The sequence below is a fragment of the Notamacropus eugenii genome, chromosome 1 (genome assembly GCF_028372415.1).
Source record: "Notamacropus eugenii isolate mMacEug1 chromosome 1, mMacEug1.pri_v2, whole genome shotgun sequence".
In the NCBI taxonomy this organism is placed as follows: domain Eukaryota; kingdom Metazoa; phylum Chordata; class Mammalia; order Diprotodontia; family Macropodidae; genus Notamacropus; species Notamacropus eugenii.
The window spans coordinates 447298863-447324691 of NC_092872.1; the positions used below are offsets into that span (position 1 = coordinate 447298863).

General features: G+C 35.8%; 1 protein-coding gene across 6 annotated transcripts in view; it reads right to left on the reverse strand.

The window, feature by feature from the left end:
• Positions 1-25829, reverse strand: part of SCAI (suppressor of cancer cell invasion) — a 204543-nt gene that overhangs the window by 75409 nt on the left and 103305 nt on the right. For all 6 annotated transcript variants that reach the window (XR_011972109.1, XM_072631896.1, XM_072631895.1 and 3 more), the window contains one exon: positions 22457-22588. Coding sequence is in view for 5 of the 6 variants with exons in the window: in XM_072631896.1 (XP_072487997.1) it covers positions 22457-22588 (132 nt within the window). In the remaining variant the exon portion in view is untranslated. The remainder of the gene's footprint in view (positions 1-22456; positions 22589-25829) is intronic.

A 25829-nucleotide genomic window follows, 5' to 3' on the forward strand; every position in this document is an offset into this window, starting at 1 on the left:
TCTTCTGGTCATTATTACGGTCAGTAGAGATGGGAAATTAATGGCCCAGAGAATTAAATTAAATGGGACTTGGTGAGTTGCCTCATAAGCTCAAATAACCTTGGATTTCACATTCAGCAAAAGTATCTACATCAGGAACAGGCTGCTCACAGAATTTCTCTAGGCCTTCAAAAAAAAAAAGTGTGATCACATCTTAGTCAAGGATAAAACAGAATCCTCTACTTTGATTGATCAAATAAGGGAGAATAGTGTCCTGAGTTGTGTCCCAACTTTTCCTAGGAAGAACTGTAGCAAACAGATATCAAAGGAATTTTCAGAGTGCTCTGAAATATTCTAAGTCAGTCTATCTAAATTATTTGTTGGATAGGCATCATCGTTAAGTAATAAGCTAAACTCAAAACTGAATACAAGGAGAAAATCAGGCTGGATCATGCTTTCAATGATCACAAGCTACTCCAATAAAAGCATATTTATTTAACATCAATACTCTCCTGGTGATGCTGTCTACCATAAAATACCACAATTTCACAAGAAACACAATTGCAGAGGACCTGAAGAGCAAGAGAAAGATTCATGATGGATGTTAACAGAATATAGCACATTAGCAATCATTATGCATGAGAATGATATAAATTAGAAGTGTCAAACTCACAGCCTCTATACGTGGCAGGCAAAACGCCAAAGCCGAGCCTGAATCAGATTAAAAGTGTAATTGGGAAATGTTTAATAAAATAAATAAAAATACAATAAAACAGATAATGTTAATTTGTGGTTTTCTAACTCAAAATGCAGGCTGCAGGGATCCATTTGACACTACTGGTGTAAATGATATAATTATGGACAACATATGACCGGAAAATTAGGTGGATGGGTAACAATATGAGAAAATGGAAAATGAGGTAGATTAATAATTGTATATTAGTGAGGGATTATAGTCAGCTCAAATGCTACACTGAGTATTCATGATTATGTGATTATGTAAACTTATGTGAGTCAAGATATCTTCTGAGCTTGGGACATCTGAAAGCAATCATAAAACATAAAATGCATCCTGCAGAGGTCAGCAGGGATAACGAGCCCACATCACATGAGGATTGGTTGACAGAAGTAGGAATTCTTAACCTATAGAAGGCATATGGGAAACATGACAGCTATATTAAAAAATTTGAAGAGCTGTCATGTGCAACAGGAATCAGACTCCTGTTTGCAAAACCAGAGAAAAAAGAGGTAGATTTAGATTTCCTAACAGTTAGAGTTGTGCAAAAGTGGAATGGGCTGCCTTGAGATATGGTAAGTTCTTGACATGTAATACATCAACAAATACAACAAAAAGGGAAAATTACAATTATTGGAAGGGCTGTGGGGAAACAGATTCATTAATCTGTTTAATTAATTAATGCACTGTTCACAGAACTATGAATTGGGTCAGCAATTCTGGAAAGTAATTTGGAACTATGTTCAAAGTCACTCAACTGTGCATACCATTTGACCAGCAAAGTTACCACAACCAGGCCAATATCCCAAAGAAGTTAAAGAAAGGATCAAAGGATTCATCTGAACAATAATATTTATGGCAGCTCTTTTTGTAGCAATAAAGAACAAGAAATTTTGGAAGTGCTCTTCAATTGGAGAGTAGCTAAACAGATTATGGTACATGAATGAATATTATTGGGGTCTAAGAAATAGTGAAAGAGATGGTTTTAGAGAAACTTGGGAAAATTTATGTGAACTGATATTAACTAATGAAAGGAGAGTCAGGAGATCAATTTATACAATCTCAACAACATTGAAAGAAGAAAAGTTATTGGAAGGAATTGTGGAAAGATAGGCACACTAACACACTTTTGGTAGAGTTGTGAAATAGTGCAATTATTCTGAAAAATAAATGCCATAAGTAAATGATTAAATGATATGAACAAGACTTTTCAGAAGAAATTCAAGCTATCAACTAACAGAAAAAAATGCTCCAAGTCACTAACAGGAAATACAAATGAAAAACAACTCTAAGATTTTAACTTTGCTCCCCATGACAACAGTGACCATAAAAGAGCAAAGCGGCAGTTGCTTAAAGTACTAGGTGAGAAAATAGCCACAGGGATAGAAGAGTTGATTTGGAACAATACCAAAAAAGTCACTAAAGCATAAATGCACTTCCAACACACCAATACCACTAGTATATGCCATAAAGAGATCAAAGATAGAGGGAAAGGAAACTCATGTACAAAAATATTTATTGCAGCATTTATTGTTGGAGCAAAGATCTGAGAGAAATGTGGGTACCCATCAACTAGAGAATGGCTGAACAAATAATGGTTTATTACTATAATGGAATAGTACTGAAGTGTGAGAAATAACCTAAGGGACAGATTCAGAAAAACCTGGGAAGAATTGTATGAACTGACACAAAAGTGAAATAAGGAAAAGCAAGAGAACAATATGTATAATGACTACAATAATGGCAAGTGCAACAATTTTGAAATACTTTAAGAACTCTGATCAATGCAATGATGAATAATGACTTCAAATTAACTATGAAACAAGCCTCCCACTTCTTGGCAGCGCAGTAAAGGACTAAGGGTACATAATGAGACATATTTTCAGTGGCAGCAAATGTGAAAGAAATGATTATTAAATAACAAATTACTGAGGGGATTCCTGACCTTTCTCAAAAATTATCCCACCTAGACCCATACAACTAGGAAACCTCACAATGAATTAATATAATTAATAATTACATATAATATATAATTGCATACATTATAATTATATGTGTAATAATATATAAAACAATATAATATATAATGACAATTAATATAAATTAATAATATATTAATATAAGGTGAATTCTATCCCATTGTGTTCCACCCCTGAGCAGGGGTGGGGGATGAAGGGTGGGGGTGACCCCTTGTCTAGATTGTCTGAGGCCAGGGGTGGTCTGGTAGCAAGAGTGCTCAGTCACATTCCCCAGCCCCTCATTAGAAAAGGTCTACCTATTTAGCATTCCAGAGTGCCACTGACCCTTTTTATTCATTATCTGCTAGCATGATTAATAAAATTATTAATTACCCAGAAATTATGTCTGTCAAACTTTTTATACATCACAAATGCATTTCTTTTGCTTTCCTATACTTATTTGTTACAAGGGACAGAAAGCTACTAAGCAATGACAATGATGTTAAAAGGGACAAGTATAAGCACTGGCTTAAGCACTTTTTTTTTTTTTAACAAATATTAATCTCATTTGATCCTCACAACAACCCTGGAAGGTAAGTGCTATTATTATCCCCATTTCACAGTTGAGGAAAGTGAAGCAGTATGATCTTCTGGTGGTGCCAGCAGTTATTCTTCAGAACACAGATCAAGCATGCTATGAATAATGATTTTCATCAACTAATTTATCAAATCCAACATGGATCCACATTTGAAATTGCTCAATTCTAAATATTGCTATATGATTCCAGATTCTTTTCCCCATCAGCAAAAAAAATCATAATTTGTGAAATAAAGCTTAGAATCATGAGAATTTTAACTTACAACCGAAATTCATTGTAAAACTTTCACTTTTCCCTAATCAAAATGGAAACTTGAAAGGTTATGGGCAGTTCCTCATTTTGCCAAGTAAAATGATTCCAACTTTTTTCTTAAGAGCCTGCAAATATATGTTGTATTTTAATTTCCTTTTATTACTCTTCCTTCTAATTTACTTAGGCAATTAAATTCTACCAAATCATTCAGAGAAGACCATAAGTATTTACTTTCAAAATATTTTTTTACCTTTTGCTAAATTATTTGTCTTTTACTCAACAAGCCTCTTTCTTTCAAGTTGGAGAGGAAGCTAATATTGGAACTAAGACATTCTTAAGCTCCAGCTGAAACTCTGAAAGTTTCAACTGCAAAGCTGCTCTTTCCCTTTGCTTTTAGAATTACTAGAAAAAAAAATTTAGTCTGGCTTTGGTTCAGTTTAGGACAAAAGATTCTCTAGTTCGTGAAATAACTTTCTTCCTTTAAAACAAAAAAAAATTTTTTTCACTCCAGGGAAAGGAGTGAGTGAGAAGGGTCTGGGTATTATTTGTATGCAAAATTGACAAAATCTCTACTTTAAATGGTCCAAAGATCTGCATTCTCAAAAACCTATTAAGCTATTTCAATATATACCACTAAAACTATACTCCCATCACAATTTGGAAATTATATACATTTCAGTCACAAATGCAGTCTCTAGTTTGTCATGTCATAAATTTCTGCAACTGAGGAAAGACTGTCTATGTCTGTCTCTATGTCTGTCTCTTTCTTTTTCTCTTTCTCCAACTTAGCCAGAATTATGAACATCGTGATAAGACTACATTTTGGAGGTTTTACAACTTCAGCAGAAACACCTTGACTTTCTTTTACCCTTTGCCTTTTGGCTGATCAGGACACAGTCAGCTGGATTTAGTAAGACACAGAATACACCCAATGCTAACAGAATATACTCTATATTTTACACACAAAACAAATAAAAGTGTGTTCACTCTTAAGCTACCAATACTTAAAAAAAATTTTTTTTTAAATACTCAGAAGGGAACAAAGGAAAATTCCAAAGGGGATACAGACAAGAAAAGTAATTTTGTTACTCTTTTGCTAAATTTAAAGTATACTTTAAAATTATTTACAGAGGTTCATGTTTTCATATGCAATTTTCTCTTCTGTTCTTTATGTTGAAATGTTCATATCTGTTCATTTGTGAAATTCAAAATAAAAAAAAATAATTTGGAAAGATGAAAAAAATTATGACCCTGTTAATAATCTTTGCTCATGTGATCCCACTAACATGACTCCCTAAAAGAGATTAAAGACAGATCCCTTTTGTAATATTCATATTCATAGTATCAATTTTTTGTGGCAAAGAACTAAAAACCAAGTAGATGCACACTAATAGAAAAAAGGCTGAACAAAGTGAGGTATGTAAATGTAATGGGATATTATCATGCAGTAAAACATGATGCATATGATAAATTCAAAAAAATATATGCAAACATATAAACTGATAAAGAATGGATCAAGGAAAATCACAAGAATGATATACAAAATGACTATAATATTTTAAACGAAAAAGACATAAAAAAGGAGCCAAAATCTAAGTAGTTATGTTGACCGTTTATGGTCCTGCAGCACAGGTAATGAAACAAACCTTTTTTCCACTGCTGAAACATGTGGGACTGCAGGTAAAGGATGATGTATACATTGCCAGGCATGTTATTTTTGCTTAAATCGTTTTGTTTTTTAAAATTTCTATACCCCATTACCTGTATTTGTTATTTTCCAGTTGTATACAAAAACAATTCTCAACATTTGTTCCTAAAACTTTGAGTTCCAACTTCTCTTCCTTCCTCCCTCCCCACCCATCCATCCCCACTGAGAAGGCAAGCAGTTCAATACAGGCTATATGTGTGTAGTTTTGCAAATGACTCCCATAACAGTCATGCTGTGTAAGACTAACTATATTTCCCTCCATCCTATTCTCCCCTGCATTTCTTCTATTCTTTCTTTTCAGCTTGGCCCTCCCCAAGAGTGTTCACTTCTGATTGCTCCCTCCTCCAATCTGCCCTCCCTTCCATCATACCCCCACCCTGCTTATCTCCTTCTCCCCTACTTTCCCGTCGCATAACATAGGTTTTCATACCAAATTGAGTTTGCATGTTATTCTTTCCTTGAGCTAAATGTGATGACAGTAAACTTCACTTTTTCCCTCTCACCTCCCTGCTTTTCCCCTCCATTGAAAAAGCTTTTTCTTGCCTCTTTTATGAGATAATTTACCCCATTCTATTTCTCCCTTTCTCTTCCCAATATATTCCTCTCACTCCTTAATTTTATTTTTTTAGATATAGATAGTTGATAGATATCCAACTCACCCTGTGCTCTCTGTCTGTATATATACATATTTGTGTGTGTGTGTGTGTGTGTGTGTGTATAATCCCTCCAACTACCTAAATACTGAGAAAAGTCTCAAGAGTTACAAATACTATCTTTCCATGTAGAAATGCAAACAGTTCAACTTTAGGAAGTCCCTTATGATTTCTCTCTTTTTCCTGTTTACCTTTTCATGCTTCTCTTGATTCTTGTGTTTGAAAGGCAAATTTTCTTTTCAACTCTGGTCTTTTCATCAAGAATGCTTGAAAGTCCTCTATTTCATTAATGACCATTTTTCCCCCTTTAGTATTATACTCAGTTTTGCTGGGTAGGTGATTCTTGGTTTTAATTCTAGTTCCTTTGACTTCTGGAATATCATATTCCAAGTCCTTCAATCCCTTAATGTAGAAGCTGCTAGATCTTGTGTTATCTTGATTGTATTTCCACAATACTTGAATTGTTTCTTTCTAGCTGCTTGCAATAAATACTGCAAGCTTGACTTGGAAACTCTGGAATTTGGCTACAATCTCAGAGCAGATTTCCTTGATAATTTCATGAAAGATAAAGTCTAGGCTCTTTTTTTGATCATGGATTTCAGGTAGTGCCATAATTTTTAAATTGTCTCTCCTGAATCTATTCTCCAGGTCAGTTGTTGTTCCAATGAGATATTTCACATTGTCTGCTATTTTTTCATTTCTTTAGTTTTGTTTAATCATTTCTTGATTTTTCATAAAGTCATTAACTTCCCTCAGCTCCACTCTCATTTTTAAAGAACTATTTTCTTCAGTGATCTTTTGAACCTCCTTTACTATTTGGCTAATTCTGCCTTTTAAAGTCTTCTTCTCTTCATTGGCTTTTTGGACCTCTTTTTCCAATTGAGTTAGCCTATTTTTTAAGGTGTTATTTTCTTAAGCATTTTTTTGGGTCTCCTTTTGGGTGCAATCTGTTGACTTGCTTTTCATGATTTTCTTGCATCACTCTCATTTCTCTTCTCAACTTTTCCTCCACCTCTCTTTATTTTCAAAATCCTTTTTGAGCTCTTCCATGGCCTGAGACCATTGCATATTTACTTTGGTGGTTATGGAAGCCTTGACTTCCTCTGAAGGTATGCATTGTTCCTCCTCACCTGAAATGATGGAAGAAATTACCTGTTCACCAAGAAAGTAACCTTCTATAGTCTCATTTTTTTCCCCTTTTTTGGGCATTTTCCCAGCCAGTTATTTGACTTTTGAGTCCTTTTGTCAGAAGGAGGGTATACTCTGGGGACCTGTAAGTTCTCAGTTCCTCCAATGTGGCACAATCAAGGGTCTGCGCACTGGTCTAGGAGCTACCAAAGTTTTCTGCCCAGAATCTGTGAGTAGTAGAATTCCCTCTCCACAATTGCCTCAGCTCTGCCACGCCCCAGGACCATGCTCAGGGCTGAGATTCAGATCAGCTTCTCAATTCCCCCAGGGACTTTGAGGTGGCAGGGCCACCACTCAGAGTTGAGATTCAGATCAGCTTCTCAATTCCCCCAGGGGCTTTGGGGGGGGCAGGGCCACCACTCACGGCTGAGGTTCAGATCAGCTGCTCAATTCGGAGAGCTCCAGTAATGGACACTGCTGCTGCTAGTGCTGCTGCCACCACTGCTGCCAGGACTAAGGGAGGATCCTGTTCTCCTGTCACCAAGGTAAAAAAACACTGACCTTTGAAGCTGCCCCTGGTGTCTGTGGGCTGAGGGACCTGAGAACTTCCAGTGCTGCTGGGGAACAGCCTCTGCCCCCAAGGTCTGCTCCAGTCCTGTTCCAGAGCCAGGCAGCCAAGGCTGAGCTGCGCTCCACTCCGTGTGACAGACCCTTCTCACTGGCCTTCCAGACCACCCTGGGCTGGAAATCTCTTTCACTCTGTCGTTCTGTGGCTTCTGCTGCTTTTGAATTTGTTGAGAGTCATTTTTTGCAGGTATTTTATGGGCTGTGGGGGAAGAGCTTGAGTATGTGCATCTTTTTATTTCACCATCTTGGCTTCACCTCTCTTAAATGTTTTTCTTTGTTAAAAGAGAAGGTACATTGCTAGGGGAAACTGACTGTGATGCAGTTGTATACTCTTTTCTCCCTGGGTTTTCATGACATTGCTCTCTCCTAATTCTTCACCTACTTTTCTGACCGACACTTCTCAATCTCTTTAGAAGGATCATTATCCATGTTCTGTTCTCTAGGTATGCATGTACCCCAAAGCTCTACCATGGGGCCACTTCTCTATATTTACTCTGTTTTGGTAATCTAATCTCATCAGTTTTCAAACATCATATCAAAGCAGATAATTCCCAAATATGCATATCTAGCTGTCACTTCTCTTCAGAGACCCAGTCTGGCAGTTTCAGTGGCCTGCTATACATCTACATCTGAATGTACCATAGGTGTCTCAAAAATGAGCATATCCAAAATGAAATCATTTTCTTTTTGCCAAAGCCATCCTAACTTCCCCATTTCTGTTGAGAGCACCACCATTTTCCCAGTTATTCAGTTTTATAACTTAGGCAACATTCTCAAATATGCACTCTCACTAATCCCCCCCTCCAACTAATCCCTCCAACTATTCAGTTGCCAAATCTTGTCAGTTTTGCCTTCTTGTCTCATTCACACCACAACAATCCTAAATCAAAAACCCTCATTGCTCCTCCGTAGGCTACTGCAATAGTTTCCTAGTTGGTTTCTCAATCTCCATTCTCTCTTCTCCTCTGATCCTTTATTCACAGATTTAACAATGTCATTCTTATACTCAAAAAGCTTCTTTGGCTCCCTATTGCTCCTAAGACAATTTTAAATTCATTTTTTATTTTTAACATCCTTCACAATCTAGAACCTACTTACCTTTTGAGAATGATTTAATGCTACCTCATCACAAGCACTCCATAGTCTGGCCAAACTAATTTTTTTATGCTTCCAAAACTCTACCTCCTGTTTCTATGCCCTTCTACAGGCCTGCCTACATGACTCATCTACATGCCTTCCTATGCTCATCTGGCTTCTTAGAATACACAGCTCTCTTCAAGGTTCGGCTAAGTGTCACCTAATTCCCTCTGTTATTAATCTCCTTCCCCTCAACTAAAATTATGTTGTATTTTACTTTGTATATATCTTGCATTTACTTATCTATGTAATATATATATATATATGTATATATATATATATATATATATGTCCTACCATCTAGAAGAATGTAAACTCCTTGAAGGCAGGATACTTTTTCATTTTTGTCTTTGTAATCTCGTAACATAGTACATAAAAGTATTTAATAAATGCTTACTGAGCTGAAATGATTATATTACAAAAGAAATAAATAAAATTTTTTTTTAAATAAAAAAATTTTGAAAGAAAAAATTTTAAAGGGAGAAGTGGGAGGGGGAGGAGAGAGAGAGAGAGAGAGAGAGAGAGAGAGAGAGAGAGAGAGAGAGAGAGAGAGAATAAGTGTTGAGGGTAGTATGAAAAATAAACAGCCATGTATGTTGAAAGTCACAAAATCAGAGGAAGTACTCAGATCTGCTTTACTCTAGCCCTCTATCCACTAATGTAAGGCTTCATATAGTCCTGTTAAGTAGACAGATAAAGATCATTATCCCTATTTTAAAAGTAAGGAATCTGAGGCTCAAAGAAATTAAATTATTTTCTTAGGCTCACTTCTACTAAGTAGCATAGCTAGGATCTGACTCAGGTCTTCTAACTGTAGCTTAAATACTCAAGTCCTTACACTAAGTTGATTCACTTATAGCTTTTATGTTCATTTACTCTTTTTTGCTTCCAAATTTATTAATTTATTTGTTTTCAATTTTAAACACTCACTTCCATTAGTTTTAAATTTTCTCACCCTCCCTCCCCAAAAAAGCATGCAATCTTATATGGGCTCTACACATACATTCCTATTAAACTCTTTCACATTAGTCTTATTGCATAGACAAATTATAACGAATGCGAGAAACCATGAAAAAAAAAAAACCATAATAAAAGAGAAAATCTACTTCATTCTGCATTCTGACTCCATAATTCTATCTCTGGACATGGATGATATTTTGCATCATGAGTCTTTTGGAAATGTTTTAGGTCCCTGCATTGCTGAGAAGGGGAAAGTCTATCAAAATCAGTCCTCGAGCACTGCAGCTGTTACTATGTATAATGTTCTCCTGGTTCTGCTCACTCCACTCAGCATCAGTTCATATAAATCTTTCCAGGTTTTTCTGAGGTCTGCCTGTTGGTCATTTCTTATAGCACAACAGTATTCCGTTACATTCATATGCCAGAACTTGTTTAGTCATTCCCAACTGATGGGCAACCCCTTGATTTCCAGTTCTTAGCCACCACAAAAAGAGCTGCTATAAACATTTTTGTACATGTGGATCCTTTTCCCATTTTTATGGTCTCTTTGGATGTTCTTTTACTCTTACTGTGGGGCACAGATCTTTTCTATCTTTCCCTTCATCCTTATTTCTTGAAAGCTGATTAACTCCCTTAGGACTTAAGGTGATAAGAGTTGGTTAAAAAAAATACTACAATCTACTAGTGGAGTTAAGCTTATGATCTCTATAGGGAGATTCCCTCTTATAATTAGTACATGTGATAGAGAAGAGAGGGGGAATGAAGAGTAGGATTCTTGTGAGTAAAATTAATAAAATGTTTGGAGGATTATTCAGCATTGTTGAAGGATTCTCTTTCTTAGGGAACATGATGAGCCAAAGTATAATAGAAAGATGTATGATAGTCATAAACAGGCTATAGCATATTTACCACTGATGATTTATATGCAGGAAGTGATGTGGGTAGAAATTATAATCAGCTTCTTAATAATTATATTCTTTGGCTTGTTCTTCCACACAGGTTTTTCCCTTGGGTCACTTCAAAATTTGGATTGTTCCTAACTATGTACAACAAAAAGGAAAAGGTCTCTGAGCTTATATGAAAACACTTGGGCTATAAAGTAACACAGAATATGGGACAAGCTTTATTTAGCCCAACATTAAAAAAAAACAGTCAAAGCATAAAGCACTCATACTCCATCCCAAGAGAGTAAAGACATTGCAATTTCTATCTCATATTACAGGCACCTCCCTAATTCTTTTGATTTATGGTACTTCTACTACCACCACCACCCACCCTGGGGGGAAAGAACTTAAGGCTGATATAGAGTCAGAAAGCTATGGTGAAGACTCACTCTAAACTCTTATTCTTTCTGCAACTCCTTTTAAAGGTTAAGGCCCAATGGCATAATAGCTCAAGTGTGCATCAGTGGGAATAAGGGAGGACATAAAATAATTAGTGGGCTTTTGTACTTGATATCTGTAGGGTAATTTTCAGGAAAGCATTTCAAAATGTCAACTGCTACACAAATGTGAACTATCATCATCATCATTATTATTATTTCTCCAGTAACATCATATTCTACTGCTTCAACACAGCATGTGACAGATTCTAAGTTTTTGAAGGTATGTCAGCTAAGTAAAAATTCTGTCAAATCTTATCAAGGTGAAAAACCTCAAGTGCAGACATAGTAATGGATCATGTTCTTACTAAGCAAGGAACAACCCAAATAAGAGTACTCATATTTCCCCAATTGATAAATGGTCAAAGGATGTGAACAGGCAATTTTTAGAAGAAGAAATCAAAGCTATCTGTAGTCATATGAAAAAATGTTCTTACTCACTAGTGATTAAAGATGCACATTAAAACAACTCTAAACACCTCACACCTATCAGACTGGCTAACATGACAGAAAAGGAAAATGATAAATGTTGGAGGGAATTTGAAAAAATAGGGTCACTAATGTACTGTTAGGGGAATTCTGAACTGGTCCAAATCACTCTAGAGAACAATCTGGAACTATGCCCAAAGGAATATAAAACTGTGCATACGCTTTTATACCACTACCAGATCTGTATCTCAAAGAGAGCAAAGAAAAAGGAAAAGATGCATAAGTACAAAAATATTTATAGTAGTTCTTTTTGTGGTGGCAAAGAATTGGAAATTGAGAGGATGCTCATCAATTGGGGAATGGCTGAAAAGCTGTAACATATAATTGTGATAAGAATGCTATTGTGCTGTAAGAAATGATTAGGGAGATGGTTTCAGAAAAATATGGGAAGACCTATATGAACTGATGCAGAGTGAAGTGAGCAGAACCAGGAGATCATTGTACATAGACAGCAATATTGTAATAATGATCAAGTGTGAAAGACTTAGCCACTCTGAACAATACAGTGACCAAAGACAATTCCAAAGGAGTCATGATGAAAAATACTATCCACCTCCAGAAAGAGAACTGATAAACTCTAAGTACAAATGAAAGTATAATTGTTTTCATATTTTTTACTTTTCTTGCTTTCTTTTTTTGCAAAATGGTTAATATGGAAATATGTTTTACATGCTTTCACACACACAGTTGATATCATATTGCTTGCCTACCCAGTGGGTGGGGAAAGAATCTGGAGGGAGAGAATTTGGAACTTAAAAGAATTTTTTTTTAAAATGAGTGTTAAAAACAAAAGATGAATTTGATTTTTAAAATTTATCAATATTTTATATTGATAAAATAATGAATTATTTAAAATACCACAAGTATTATTCTCAAAACTATTATGTATATATACTTATGTTGATACATCCTATTTACTTTATAATCAAAATAACAAGCAATGTTGTGATTTAGATAAACAAAAGATGACTACATCCCTAGAGTGAGATCTTTAATGCTGATAGCTCCCTGTGTAGTATGAGACTTGGTAGATGAGGAGGAGGAAAGGCAAGAAACAGAAAAAAGGAAGGTAATTAGGATGAGGAATTCAAATGAGAAGAGGACTGGGTCTAAAAAGATGCCAGACTTATAGGCCATCTTAGGGAGATAAAATTCTGCTTGGTTTGAGAGAAAGAATAGAGGGATGTTCCTGTGAAAGCTATTAAGGAATTCTATAAAAATATGATATTAGGAAAAACAACTTTACAGGAGGAAATTAGCTCCAGAGGAATACTGTCATAAATAGCAGACTGCCCAAGTAATGTTATAATGGGTTGATATGATGTTGTGGTGAGGTTTTGTTATAACATATCAATGAAATTATTGGAATATGATGTTGATCAGAGCCATGTTACATAGGACATACTTATAAACAGGTCTTGGGGAACAAAGTAACGAGGATCCTGGAATGAAAAAAAGTGGGTGGGATAGGACTATGCCAAGAAACTATCACACATACATACAGACTATATGTCATAACTAAACTAATTCACGTGGAAAAAGTCTAAGGGTTTTAGTGGACTAGAAAAACTCAGTGAGTCAAGAGCATGACATCATAACAAAAAGATAAGAAAATCTTAAACTACCATTAAGAGAGTTATAGGATTCAGAAAAAAAGGGAAGTAATAATTCACTGTACTTTGCCCTGGTAAGAGGTACAGAGGATAGAGGGCTGAACCTGGAGTCAGGAAAACTGAGTTCAAATCTGGACTCAGATGCTTACTAATTATGGAATCCTGGGCAAGTCACTTAACCTGGATCTGCCTCTGTTTCCTCATCTGTAAAATAAGGACAATAACAGTACCTATCTCTTAGGGTTGCTGTAATGATAAAATGAGATTATATTTATAAAGTGCTTTGCAAACCTTAACACACTATATAAATGCTAGTGCTGGGGGGAAAGATTGAATCTGAAGCAGTACATTATGATGAAAAACAGTGGATCTGGATCAAGAGATAAAGGACTTGGATTCAAAGCCCACCTCTGATACTATCTGTGTGACCCTGGGCAAATCATTTAACCTCTCTGGCCTTCAGCTTTCTCATCTCTAAAAATGAGGAGGCTGGACTTTGAAATCCCTTCTACTTCCAAGATCTATGATCCTATGATGTCTAAGGTACCCTTCTAGCTATGGATCTGTCTTCCTATGATACAATGACCCAAGTTCAAATCCTGTTAGCATATTAGGAAATTGATCAAGCCAACTTCTCTGGAGCTTAGATACCTTATCTATAAATTGAGGGGCGAGATTAGATGGCCTTTAAGGTATGCACCAGCTCTAAACCTAGAATCCTAGGGAATAAAATATTTGGATCTGTATACCACATTTTAGGAAGAACATGGACAGACTGAAGTATACCCAGAGGGCAGCAACCAGGGTCTTGAGATGACTCCAGAGCTATATGAAGACAAAATTATTTAATCTGGATTAAAATAATTCAGCTTGGTTCTAGAGTTCAGAACTGGAAACAACAGGAAAGCTACAAACAAATTTCACCTGTGAGTATGTTTAGTCCATGATGTTTCAGGCCAGTTTCTCCAATATCACTTTTCTAAGACTCCTGTTTTCATCCTTCTTTCCCTGTCTATATTAAAAAGAAGCTTTTTAATAGTTTCTGTTGTTATATTGTTATTGTTATTGTCATTGTTTGCATTTGTTTACTATTCTTGTATTTCTGATCTTATTTCTTTCCTTACTATTTTATGTCCAAACGTCCAATCCATTAAGCAAATGATGAATATTATCAATAATCCACTGAAAAAGAGTAGGGGACTTTATTAACCAACTGTGTTCAAATATCAGCCATCCTTCTGTGCCAAAAATTATTAAAAAGGAGGCATAAAGTAGAACTGGTAGATAGGAATATTTGCCCAGTACTATGCTCAGCAGGCTTTACAAAGGAACTACAGACAATACAGAAACCAAGGGTTTCTGACTGCAAGAAAAGGACACTCATTTGTCTTATCTATTGAGGCATCTCTTCCCTCATTAGGAGACAGACTGAAGAGTCAAGGATAACAACCTAATTGCCTACCTGGGTGACTTGGAGGATAATAGTACCTTAGAGAATAACAGAGACATTATGAAAGACAGTGAGCTTTGTTTTGGCCATGTTGAGTTTAAGATGACTATAGGATATCCAGTTTGAGATGCAAGTCTGGAGGTCAGTGAAAAAGTAGATTTGAAAATCTTCAATATAAAGATGGTAATTCAATTCATGGGAACTGATGAAAAAACCAAATAACACACAGTATAGAGAGAGAAGTGAAGGTTTGAGACACCCACCATTAGCAAACGTGATCTGGATGAAGATCTAACAAAGGAAACGGAGAAGGAACAATTAGAAAGGTATGAAGAAAACCAGGATAGTAGTATCCTGAAAACCTAAATAAGAGAAAAAAGATGATCAACAGTGTCAAAAGCTGCATAGAAGTCAAGAAGAATGAAGACTGAGAAAAGGTCATTTGATTTGACACTTAAGAGGTCACTGGTAACTTTGGACAGAGCAGTTTCAGTTGAATGATGAGGTCGGAATCCAGAATATAGTTGAGAATAAAAGAAGTGGTTGAGCCATCTATTATAAATGGCCTTCTCAAGATAAGCCACAAAAGAGAAGAGATTTAGCCATCAAAGGATGAAAGCTAACAGGGGTGGATAGATCAAATGAAGGGTTTTTAAGGATGAGGGACATACTGAAACATTTATAAATAGTAGGAAAGCAGGTAGTAGAGAGGGAGAGACTGAAGAAAAGTGTGACAGTGGAGAGCACAAAGGGGGAATCTGCTGAAGAAGGGGATAAAATATGTAGGTAGAGGGGTTAGGCTTGACAAAAAGAAGGGCTACATAATCATGCAGAGAAGGGTGAAGGCAGAAATAGTAGTAAAAGGTTATTTGGGTGACATGAAATTAGGAGAAGGAGCTCTTCATGAGTGACCTCAATTTATTTCAATAAATTAAAAAGCATAGTTCATCATACTCCACACTTTATTCTTTCACTCATGGCCCTTGTACTTCTTTATTCCTTCTTTAGTTTCTGAATTCTTTAAGGAATTAAATCTTCTAAGTTCTCACAAAGCTCTGTGGGACACTTCCATCACTGAAACAGATTTCCCCCTTTATTTCCCTGTGTGCCAAATCCCACCCTTTGCCATCTCATTCAATCTCCTGAAGGCCTTCTTTTTCCTAAGAGGATAAGGGAGTTATTTCCTTTATTTGTTAACCAAAGACTTGATTAGGGTACCTCACATATTCCCTTCTATCATAGTCTCATATGACCTCTCATTCATTTTAGTACCACAAAAAACATTGACTGATGTCACCTGTAGGTGGGGTGTTATGACTCCACTTCTTCTATTTAACTTCCAACTTCATCCTTGCATTCTAATGTCCTTTTAAAAAGAAATTTCTCAATGGTCTTCTGCTGCTGTTTAGTTGTTTATTCCATAGGTGTCTTTCTTTTTTTATTTTGTGCTCTTTTTTCCTACGGTAAATTTGCCTTCTTTGGTTGCCACGTTTGTTTACCTTTCTTACATTTCTGTTTGCAGAACAAATTAGTTTGTTCAAGTCTGGTTTTCTTTGTAGAAATGCTTCAAATACCTCTTTTTTCTGAATGTCCATCTTTTTTTCATTAATACTCTGTCTATGGTTTTCAGGAAGTTACTTTGGATTGCATCTTGGGCACCTTTGCTCTTTGAAACATCTTATTCCATTCCCTCCTGCACTTTCTGGTGAGTGCAGAACAGACTTTTGTTTTTCAAACTTCCCTTTCTTTATACTTGAAGGTCTTTCTCCTAGTAATTTGCAGAACTTGTTATACTGAACCACTATACATCATGGAATTTGTAGTGTAAGGTTTTTGTTTTTCTGTAGGTACTGCTCTGTGCATTCTTTCAATTTACACAGTGTTCTATTTAATAGAGAGTTTTCTTGTATTATTTCTTACATTATTGTGTTCATGTTATTTGACCTGCCCTATAATCCTTAAATTATATCTACACCTCCTATCTTCAAGACCAATACATTCTGACACTTGCCACCGTGGATTCAAGTTTTTCTGTTCTGTTCATTATTTCTACTGTGCAAGGCAAAATTTTTACCTTTCCAATTCCTAATTCTTAAGCCATTCAAGAACATTCTGCTGTTGGTTCTCCACGCTATCTTGAGAAACTACCAAGCTCTCTGCCTCATCAGACATTGATTCATTTTCCTTTGTCTATAATACTTACTCACAGATATCTGGTCTCATTTAAATGATCTAGAGGCCATTTCCCCTTCTTATTATCTTCCCTGTTGGTTTATTGGTTTTTCTCCTTGTACTTGAGAACTTTGACTGAGTTTTCTTCTTCTTTAAGTCTTTGATAATTTCAGACTTTCTTCCTTATATTCCACCATTGTTTTCTGACTTCTTCCCCTTTGATATTCCTGGGGCTTGGGCCTCAGAGCTATCTCAGATTATTCTGAAACTAGTACTACTGAAGCACAGAGCATGGCCACATTGTGGTCCAAGGCAGAGCAAGCTTCTGCCTTTTTGCCCTTCCACAGCACTGGGAAAGGATGGGGAAAGGGGAGTGCTGAGTTCTGCTGCAAGTTCAAGTATTGGCTTGTGCTGACCTGCCCAGAGTAGCTATGAAGGAAGGAGTGTTGAGTAAGCACATTAAGGATTAGTCTTTTCTGCTGTTAGCTCATGGAGTTGTTAGCTCTTTGGGTTTCTTCCTGTCTTACGCTGGAGACAGATGAAATGTCTTTATTTCTTGAGCATAAATGTTATTTTAAAGAGATCTGTGAAGTTGTGAGAAGAGAATGTGTCTAATTTCCTATCTTATTGGTCGCATGACCCAGAAATCTCAATCATGTTTGCCAAGTCTCTTCAACACTACGTATCCCCATTAATTTCAACAGATCCTATCACATGGTCTCAAGGGTGTTTATCATCCTAGTCATTCTCTAGAACTGTCCAAATACAAGCTCAGTCCTATTTCTGACAGGAGTTCATCTGAACTGCCAGTTATACATATGTGTGTGTACACACACACACACACACACACACACACACCCCTACCTTTTCATTAATTTATGAAAATAGTGATGATGATGATGACAATAAAGATAACTGACCTTTTTTGTGCTTTAAAGTTTGCAAGGTACTTTATCCTAAGGGTAAGAGTTCATCTATGGTCCACAGACCCCAAGCCTTCTGTGCATATATTTCAAGAGATCTTTGAAACTGTATGGGGAAAAAAATTACGTCTCTATTTTCACTAATCTCTAATTAACATTTAGCATTTCCTCCAATTATTTAAAAAATAGTACCATGAAAGGGATCTATAGGCTTTACCAGACCACCAATGAGTCTATGACATAAAAAAGGTTAAGAACGTTTGCACTAAAACTTCTTGAAAGAGAGTAACATGCACAGATTTGTGCTTTAGGAATATCAATGTAGCAGCTATGTGCAAGACGGATTAGAGGAGGCAGTGACTGGAGTGAAGGAGACCAGTTAGGAGGATATTGCAATGCTCCCAGTGAAAGGTCATGAGTGAATGAACTAGGGTGATAGGAGTATGAATAGGGAGAAAAAAGTAGATGGTTGGAGATGTTGTAAAGGTAAAATCAACAAGACTTGGGTAAATGATGGAGAATAAGGGAATATGAAAAGTAAAGGATGACTCTAAGGTTGTAAAGCTGGACAAATGGTTGTGAGGTTCCCTATCTATCAGGGTTTTTTTCTTAAACAAGTAAGTATGTTGTCCCTAACACTCAACTGACCCAGGTAAGGCTCAAACTTCCTAGGTATTGACAGTTTCCTGGTACCCTCACTCCATGCTGATAAAGCTTCTTATTCAACTTTAGACTTGATGGATATAGACTCTAATCTATTAGATTATGCTATTTAACTCTATACACCTTGGCCAAGTATGGCAAAGTTGCTTGGAAGTAAAGAACTACCAATATTAATCATTCAAATATGAAAATATGTGGAAACTTTTTAAAAAGATCACCATAAATGTAACATCCTGCCAAAATACATGAACTTAAAAATTTTCATTAATAAAAATGTACATGTAGGGGCAGCTAGGTGGCACAGTGCTCTGAACTGGCCCTGGAGTCAGAAGGACCTGAGTTCAAATCTGAACTCCAAAACAAATTCAAAAAAAGATATAAAAATAAAATGTACATGTATTTGTGTATGTATTCCTGTATATACACACATGCGGATGATGCTGAATCATTTCAGTTGTGTCTGACTCTGTGACCCCATTTCAGGTTTTCTTGGCAAAGAAACTAGAATTTGCCATTTCCTTCTCCAGCTCCAAATGAGAAAATGAGGCAACAGGTTAAGTGACTTGTCCAAGGTCACACATCTAATAAGCGTCTAAGGTTGGATTTGAACTTGGGCCCTCCTAACTCCAGGGCTAACTCTATTTACTATGCCATCTAGCTGTTCCTAACACACATATATAAGTTTGTATATGTGTGTTTGTATATTTGTGTCCCTCTACCCAATCAGCTGTTAAATCTTATTGACTGCATTCCTCACATCCATCTCCTTTTCTACTCACACAGCCACCAACCCAGTTCAGGTGCTCATCACTTCCTTCCTAGAAAAAATAAAATCCTCCTAACTGGTGTTCTTGTCTCCATCCTACATGTAGCTAACAAATGGATATAAATATATATCTTACCATTATATCAATAAATGAATGGAAAAGTTAAGAGTTAAATCAGAAATTCATCTTGAATTCAGCATCATTATTCTGTGTATAATCTCATAACTACCCATGCGGGGAAGAATTTCTCAAAAATGCAGCAAAATCCATAAAGATCAGACCTCAATCATCTATAATATAGGTCAAATTCTCTTCTGTCTTCCCTTTCTCTATCCTTTGTCCCATCAAAGAATGGTCAAAGATCCTCCAAAATATACATTTAGAAATGTTAGTACCAGATAATACTTTGCTTCCTTACCAATCACCACCATGGAGCCCCTGAAAACCAAGAGAGCTTCCCTAACACATGTCGGAGAAGGGATCTTTCCTGTACATAAGAAGAAAATCGAGAAGTCATTTTGAAGGATTTATCACCTCACTACTTCAATCTCAATAGAGATTTGGCCTCCTACCTCCAACAGTTCTAAGATCCTAATTGGCATTTCACAATATCCTTTAATAAGCACAGCTGATATAGAGAGTTGGACTGGAGACAAGAAGATCTAATTTCCAATCCTACCCCTGACATTTACTAACTGTGTGACCCTGGGCAACTTTCTTAAGAACTCTGAGCCTTAGTTTCTTCATCTGTAAAATGAGAGGGCTAGATGGTCTCTAAAGTCCATTCCAGCTCCAAATCCATGACCCTATCTTATGATCTCATTTGGATACCTACTTGCCATACACAGGTTTTCTCTTTTTGTTCACCCCTAGTGTGTATGTTAATTTCACAAATATACAAAATTTGATAGTTGGAAAAGTCAGATATTTAGTCCAACCCATACATGAATTAAGCACCACTAAATAGATTCAACAAGGTGATGTCTAGCTGCTGCCTAAAGACATCCAAGTAACAAAAATTCATACCTCTTAGAGCAAGCCCTTCCACTTTTGAACCCTGTATTTATTCAGATATTGTTTCTGATATTCAGTCTAAATTTACGTCTTTGCAATTTCTACTTATTGCTGCTGGTTCTGCCCTGTGGGAACAAATAGTACAAGTCTCATCCTAACTCCACAGAACAATCGTTCAAATATTGAAGTGACTATCATGTTTCTCCTTCTTCTCCCACACCCCACTCCCACCCTGGAGTTTTCCTTTTTCCAGGTTCAATATCCTCACTTCATCCAACCAATCCTCATATAACACGAATATGTTCATCACCCTGGTTGCCCTCCTCTGGACAATCTCCAGTTTATTTGTGGAGGAAAAGGCAGAGAAGGAAATAAGCATTTATATAGCACCACTAGGGCAGCGAGGCAGCACAGTGGATAAAACAATGAGTTTGGAGTCAAAAAGACTTGAGTTCAAATTCAGCCTCAGACATTTATTAGCAGTGTGATGCTGGGCAAGTCATTAACCTCTGTTTGACTCAGTTCCCTCTTCAGTAAAATGGGGATAATAATAGTACCTATCTCCCAGGGTATTTGTGAAGATCAAATAAGATATTAATTGTAAAGTGCTTAGTGCAGTGCCTGGCACACAGTAAATGCTATATAAACGTTAGTTATAATGATGAAGATGATGATGATGATAATGATGATGTGCCAGTTACAATGCTAAGAGATTTGTTTGCTTGTATTTAATAAATATCATCTCATTTGATTATCAATGTCCTTAAATCATAGTTCTCAGAATTACAGACAGTACCACAGGTAAGGTCTGACAAGGGCAAAGTACAGTGAAAGTATCAACTCCCTGTTACTGAAAGTTGTGCCCCCTCCTACTACAGTACAAGCTTGTACCAGTGTTTCTGGCTGCCACATCATACTGCTGACTCATATTGAGCTTGCAGTCCACTAAAACTCCCAGACCCTTTTCAGAACAACTACTTTTCCCCCATGCCTCCCACATACTTATGGAGGTGATTTTTTTGTACATAGATATAAGACTATCCCTGAGTTTCATCTTATTCAATTTTGAATCCTGATTTTGTCATCCAGTACACTAACTATGCCTTCCAAATGTGTAATTTTACAAAACTGAGGAGAATGCCATCTTTGTCTTTATTCAAGTCATTAATAAAAATGTTGTACAGATGTATAACATACACACATACAGATCCATGCACAGATCCATGGGGTAACCCCTGCTATGCTAACACTAACTCATTAATTCTGAGTCTGGCCAGCCAACCATTCTGAATCCACCTGAATGTATTATTGTTTAATTCATAACTTGTAATATTCTCCACAAGAAAATTATGTGAGACTTCATTGAAAGTTGTGCTAAAATCCAAGTAAATTACTTAGCATTCCCTTCACCTGTTCATCTGGTTAGATGTAATCCTACAATAAGGCGGCCCAGTACACAGAGTACCGGATCTGGAGTCAGACGCTTTCTAGGTGTATGACCCTGGGCAAGTCAGTTGCCATATCTGAAGAAAATGGCAAACTACTCTAGTATCTTTGCCAAAAAAACCCCAAATGGGGTCATGAAGAGTTAAACACAACTGAAAAACAACTAATCTTGTCAAAAGAGGAAATTAGGTTAAGCTGGCATGATGAAGCCTGGCTCTTGTTACAAGGACAGAAAAATGAAGAAAATAAAAAGTTATCCTCTCAATGAGAGTACATATAGCAAACTTTAAGAAAGAAAAGAAAAATATTGCTTAAAGAAAAACAAAAATATTCCAAAGCAAAAATATCCCATCTCTGTGCTGGTCCCATATGGTAGCTTCTTCCTTGAACATGCAGAAAGCAGATCACATATTTGTACTGATATGTTTTGTACTAGAAAGTGCACTGCCTTAATGGATAAGAATCCAAAGTCTGTTAAGAGGGAATTCTCAATCCCAAACCTCAGGCAGTACCAGGATATTAAGAATTATAGTCTTGTAATCATTTACAATAACCAATGATAGTCTTGTAATCATTTAAAATAATCACAGGCCTCAATTTAGGTTCAATATTACAAACAATCCAGTTTTCAAATGTTTTAAGAGGAAGCTTCAATGAGAAAAATTTCATCTGAGCTTTCTCCCAGATCTTTACAAAATATATCATCCATTAATTTTAGAAAACTTTGGTACATACGATTCAGTGCTACAGAATATTTGGAGTCATTTGCCATTCACAATAAAGTATTAAAAAATCACTGACCTTAACCCATTGAACAGCTGCTTAGATTTATCCAGTAGGTAACAAAAATCAGTTACTGTCTTCCTCTCTCCCTGTGGGATATCATCTTCAGCTCCTCCAGAGGACATGATTTCTTTAACGGCAAATTCAGTCCTAAAGATGTTTAAAAAAAAAAAGGCTCATGTTCATATGTACATCAGGTAAGGACAAAATGATTAGACTTTAACGTTCCAATTATTTGTTCCACTTTTTCCTTAAAAAAAAAAAAAAGCACAGATTTGTCACCATCACATCATTAAGCTAACCAAGCTCAAAAAAAGGTCAGAAGACTACATATTCAGCTGTACCAGTTAAAGAAAGAATATTCTCAAAACTTATAACCACAGAACTAAAATATTACTCTATTTCATCATGATGTGACTTTGGAATAAAATAATAACAGCCTAGCACAAACTCTGACAAATCCAATCAAGATCAATACTTTATACATAGTAAGTGTTCAAATAATGTCTACAAAACAGAACTGAATTAGATGAAAGAATATGAATCATTATTTAAGAAACAGAATGGGTAAGATTCCAAGAGTTCATCACCAGAAGGTTGGATATCAGTCAATAATTTGGAGGGGCCAAAGCAACTCACAAAACCATTTAGGGTATTAGTGATATTGTAATCTACAGCAGTGCAGGGAATATACAGACAACTGACATCACAGATTTTCTGAAGTAAAAAAAAAAAATGAACACTATTACAGAAGATGTTCGGTCAACACAAAATAACTCGGCTTTAAAAAGACAATACAAAATGATAATAATAGCTCATGGCTTACAGTATAATAGGATACAGTTTAAAATATTTTCTTCACAAGAACCCAATGAGGTAGGCATGCATGTATTCTCTACATTTGAAATATGAGGAAATTGATAAAAAGATAAGTGATTTTCCAACATTTCAAGCTTATTAAGTGGTGGAGACAAGCAAAAGTCTTCTAACTCCAAATCCAGTGTCCCCTCTACTCTATCCGGATGCTTCCCAATATAATAACTCATTTAAAAACCTTCATGCATACAATATTATAGGAATAGTAGAATGAGTAAAAAGTTGTGTTAAGTAAAATCACAATACTAGGCAATACTTTTACAAAACTTATACCAATAATGATATCTTTTTATATGTATGTGTTAGTTGAAGAAAAAACGCATAGCTCATAACAGTTCCTGGATTTTGTTTAAATACACTTTTAATTGATATATTTTGCTTTTACATTTTGGACTATATCTCTTCCTTCCCTTTTCTAGAGAAGGGAGTATGTTATTTTCTTGGCTCTTGGCTCAACTCACTTTATTTTGCATCAGTTAATACATTTTCCCATGCTTCTCTTTTTAATTATGTTCATTACTCCTTACAGCACAATAATATTACATTATATTTATATTTTATTTGGTCATTCCCTGATTGATGGGTATTTACTTTGTTTGCATTTATTTGTCACAATAAAAAGTGTTGCTAAAAATAATTTGGATTATATGGGACATTTCTTTTTGTCACCAATCCTCCTGGGGTACAAGCCTAGCAATGGAAACTCTGAGGTAAAGGGTATGTGCATTTTAGTCAATTTATTTGAGTAGTTCCAATTTGTTTTCCAAAGGTTGTACCAATTTATAATTCTATTTGCAGGGGGAAAAAACTACAATCTCAAGGGAAATAATGAAAAAAGTAATAATGAAAGATTAATAACACTTCCAGACCTCAAACTATATTGTTAAAACAGTGATCATCAAAACCATTTGGTACAGTATTACTACCCCCCCAAAAATTAAAAATATATATATTAAGGCAACAGATTAGACAAGGAAGAATCAGAAGTGAATGAATTCAATAACTTAGATTATGATAAATCTAAAACTATGAATTATCTGTGAAAGGACTTTCTATTTAAGAATTGCTAAGAAAACTGAAAAGCAATCTAGCAGAAATTAAATTTAGATCAACATTTCACTATATATTATACAATAATTTCAAAATGTATGTATACATATACATATACATATATGACCTGAATACTGAAGATCAAATCTTTAAAAATTAGAAGAGAATCTATCAAGTACCATTCACAGCTATGACTAAAGGATAAATTCTTTTTTAAAAAATAATTAACTAATTTGTTTTCAGTTTTCAACAATCACTTCCATAAGTCTTAAAATTTCTCCCCCTCCCTCCCTAAGACAGCTTGAGATCTTATATGTGTTCTGCACATATAGTCCTATTAAACATATTTTCACATTAGTCATGTTGTATAGAAGAATTAAAATGAATGGGAGAAACCATGAGAAAAAGCAAACCAAAACAAAACGTAACACAAGAGAAAATAGTCTGCTTCATTTTGCATTCCAGTTCCATAGTTCTTTCTCTGGATGTGGATGGCATTTTGCCTCAAGAGTCCTTTGGGATGTTTTAGGTCCTTGCTTTGCTGTGAAGGGCTAAGTCTATCAGAAATAGTCCTTGCACACTGGCTGTGACTATGTATAATGTTCCCCTGGTTCTGCTCATTTAACTCAGCATCAGTTCATATAAGTCTTTCCAGGTTTTTCTGAAGTCTTCTTGTTCATCATTTCTTATAGCACAATAGTATTCCATTATATTCATACACTACAACTTGGTTCAGCCATTCCCCAATTGATGGGCATTCCCTCGATTTCCAGTTCTTGGTCACCACCAAAAGAGCTGCTATAAACATTTTTGTACATGTAGGACCTTTTCCCATTTTTATGACCTCTTTGGGAAAAAGTCCTAGAAGCGATATTGCTGGGTCAAAGGGTATGCACACTTTTGTGGCCCTTTGGGTATAATTCCAAATTGCTCACAAGAGTGGTTGGATCAGCTCACAGCTCCACCAACAATGAATTAGTGTTCCAACTCTCCCACATCTTCTCCAACATTTATCATTTTCCTGTTTTGTCATGTTAGCCAATCTGATAGGTGTGATATGGTACCTCAGAGTTGTTTTGATTTGCATCTCTCTAATCAATAGTGATTTAGACTATTTTTTTCATATGACTACAGATAGCTTCAATTTCTTCCTCTGAAAACTGCCTGTTCATGTCCTTTGATCATTTATCAATTAGGGAATGACTTGTTTGCAAATTTGTAAATTTGACTCAGTTCTCTATATATTTTAGAAATGAGCCTTTATCACAGACACTAGTTGTAAAAATTCTTTCCCAGTTTTCTGCTTCTCTCCTAATCTTGGCTGCACTGGGTTTGTCTGTGCAAAAACATTTCAATTTAATGTAATCAAAATTATCCATTTTGCACTTCATAACGTTCTCTATCTCTTGTTTGGTCATAAATTTCTCCATTCTCCATAAATCTGACAAATACACTATCCCATGCT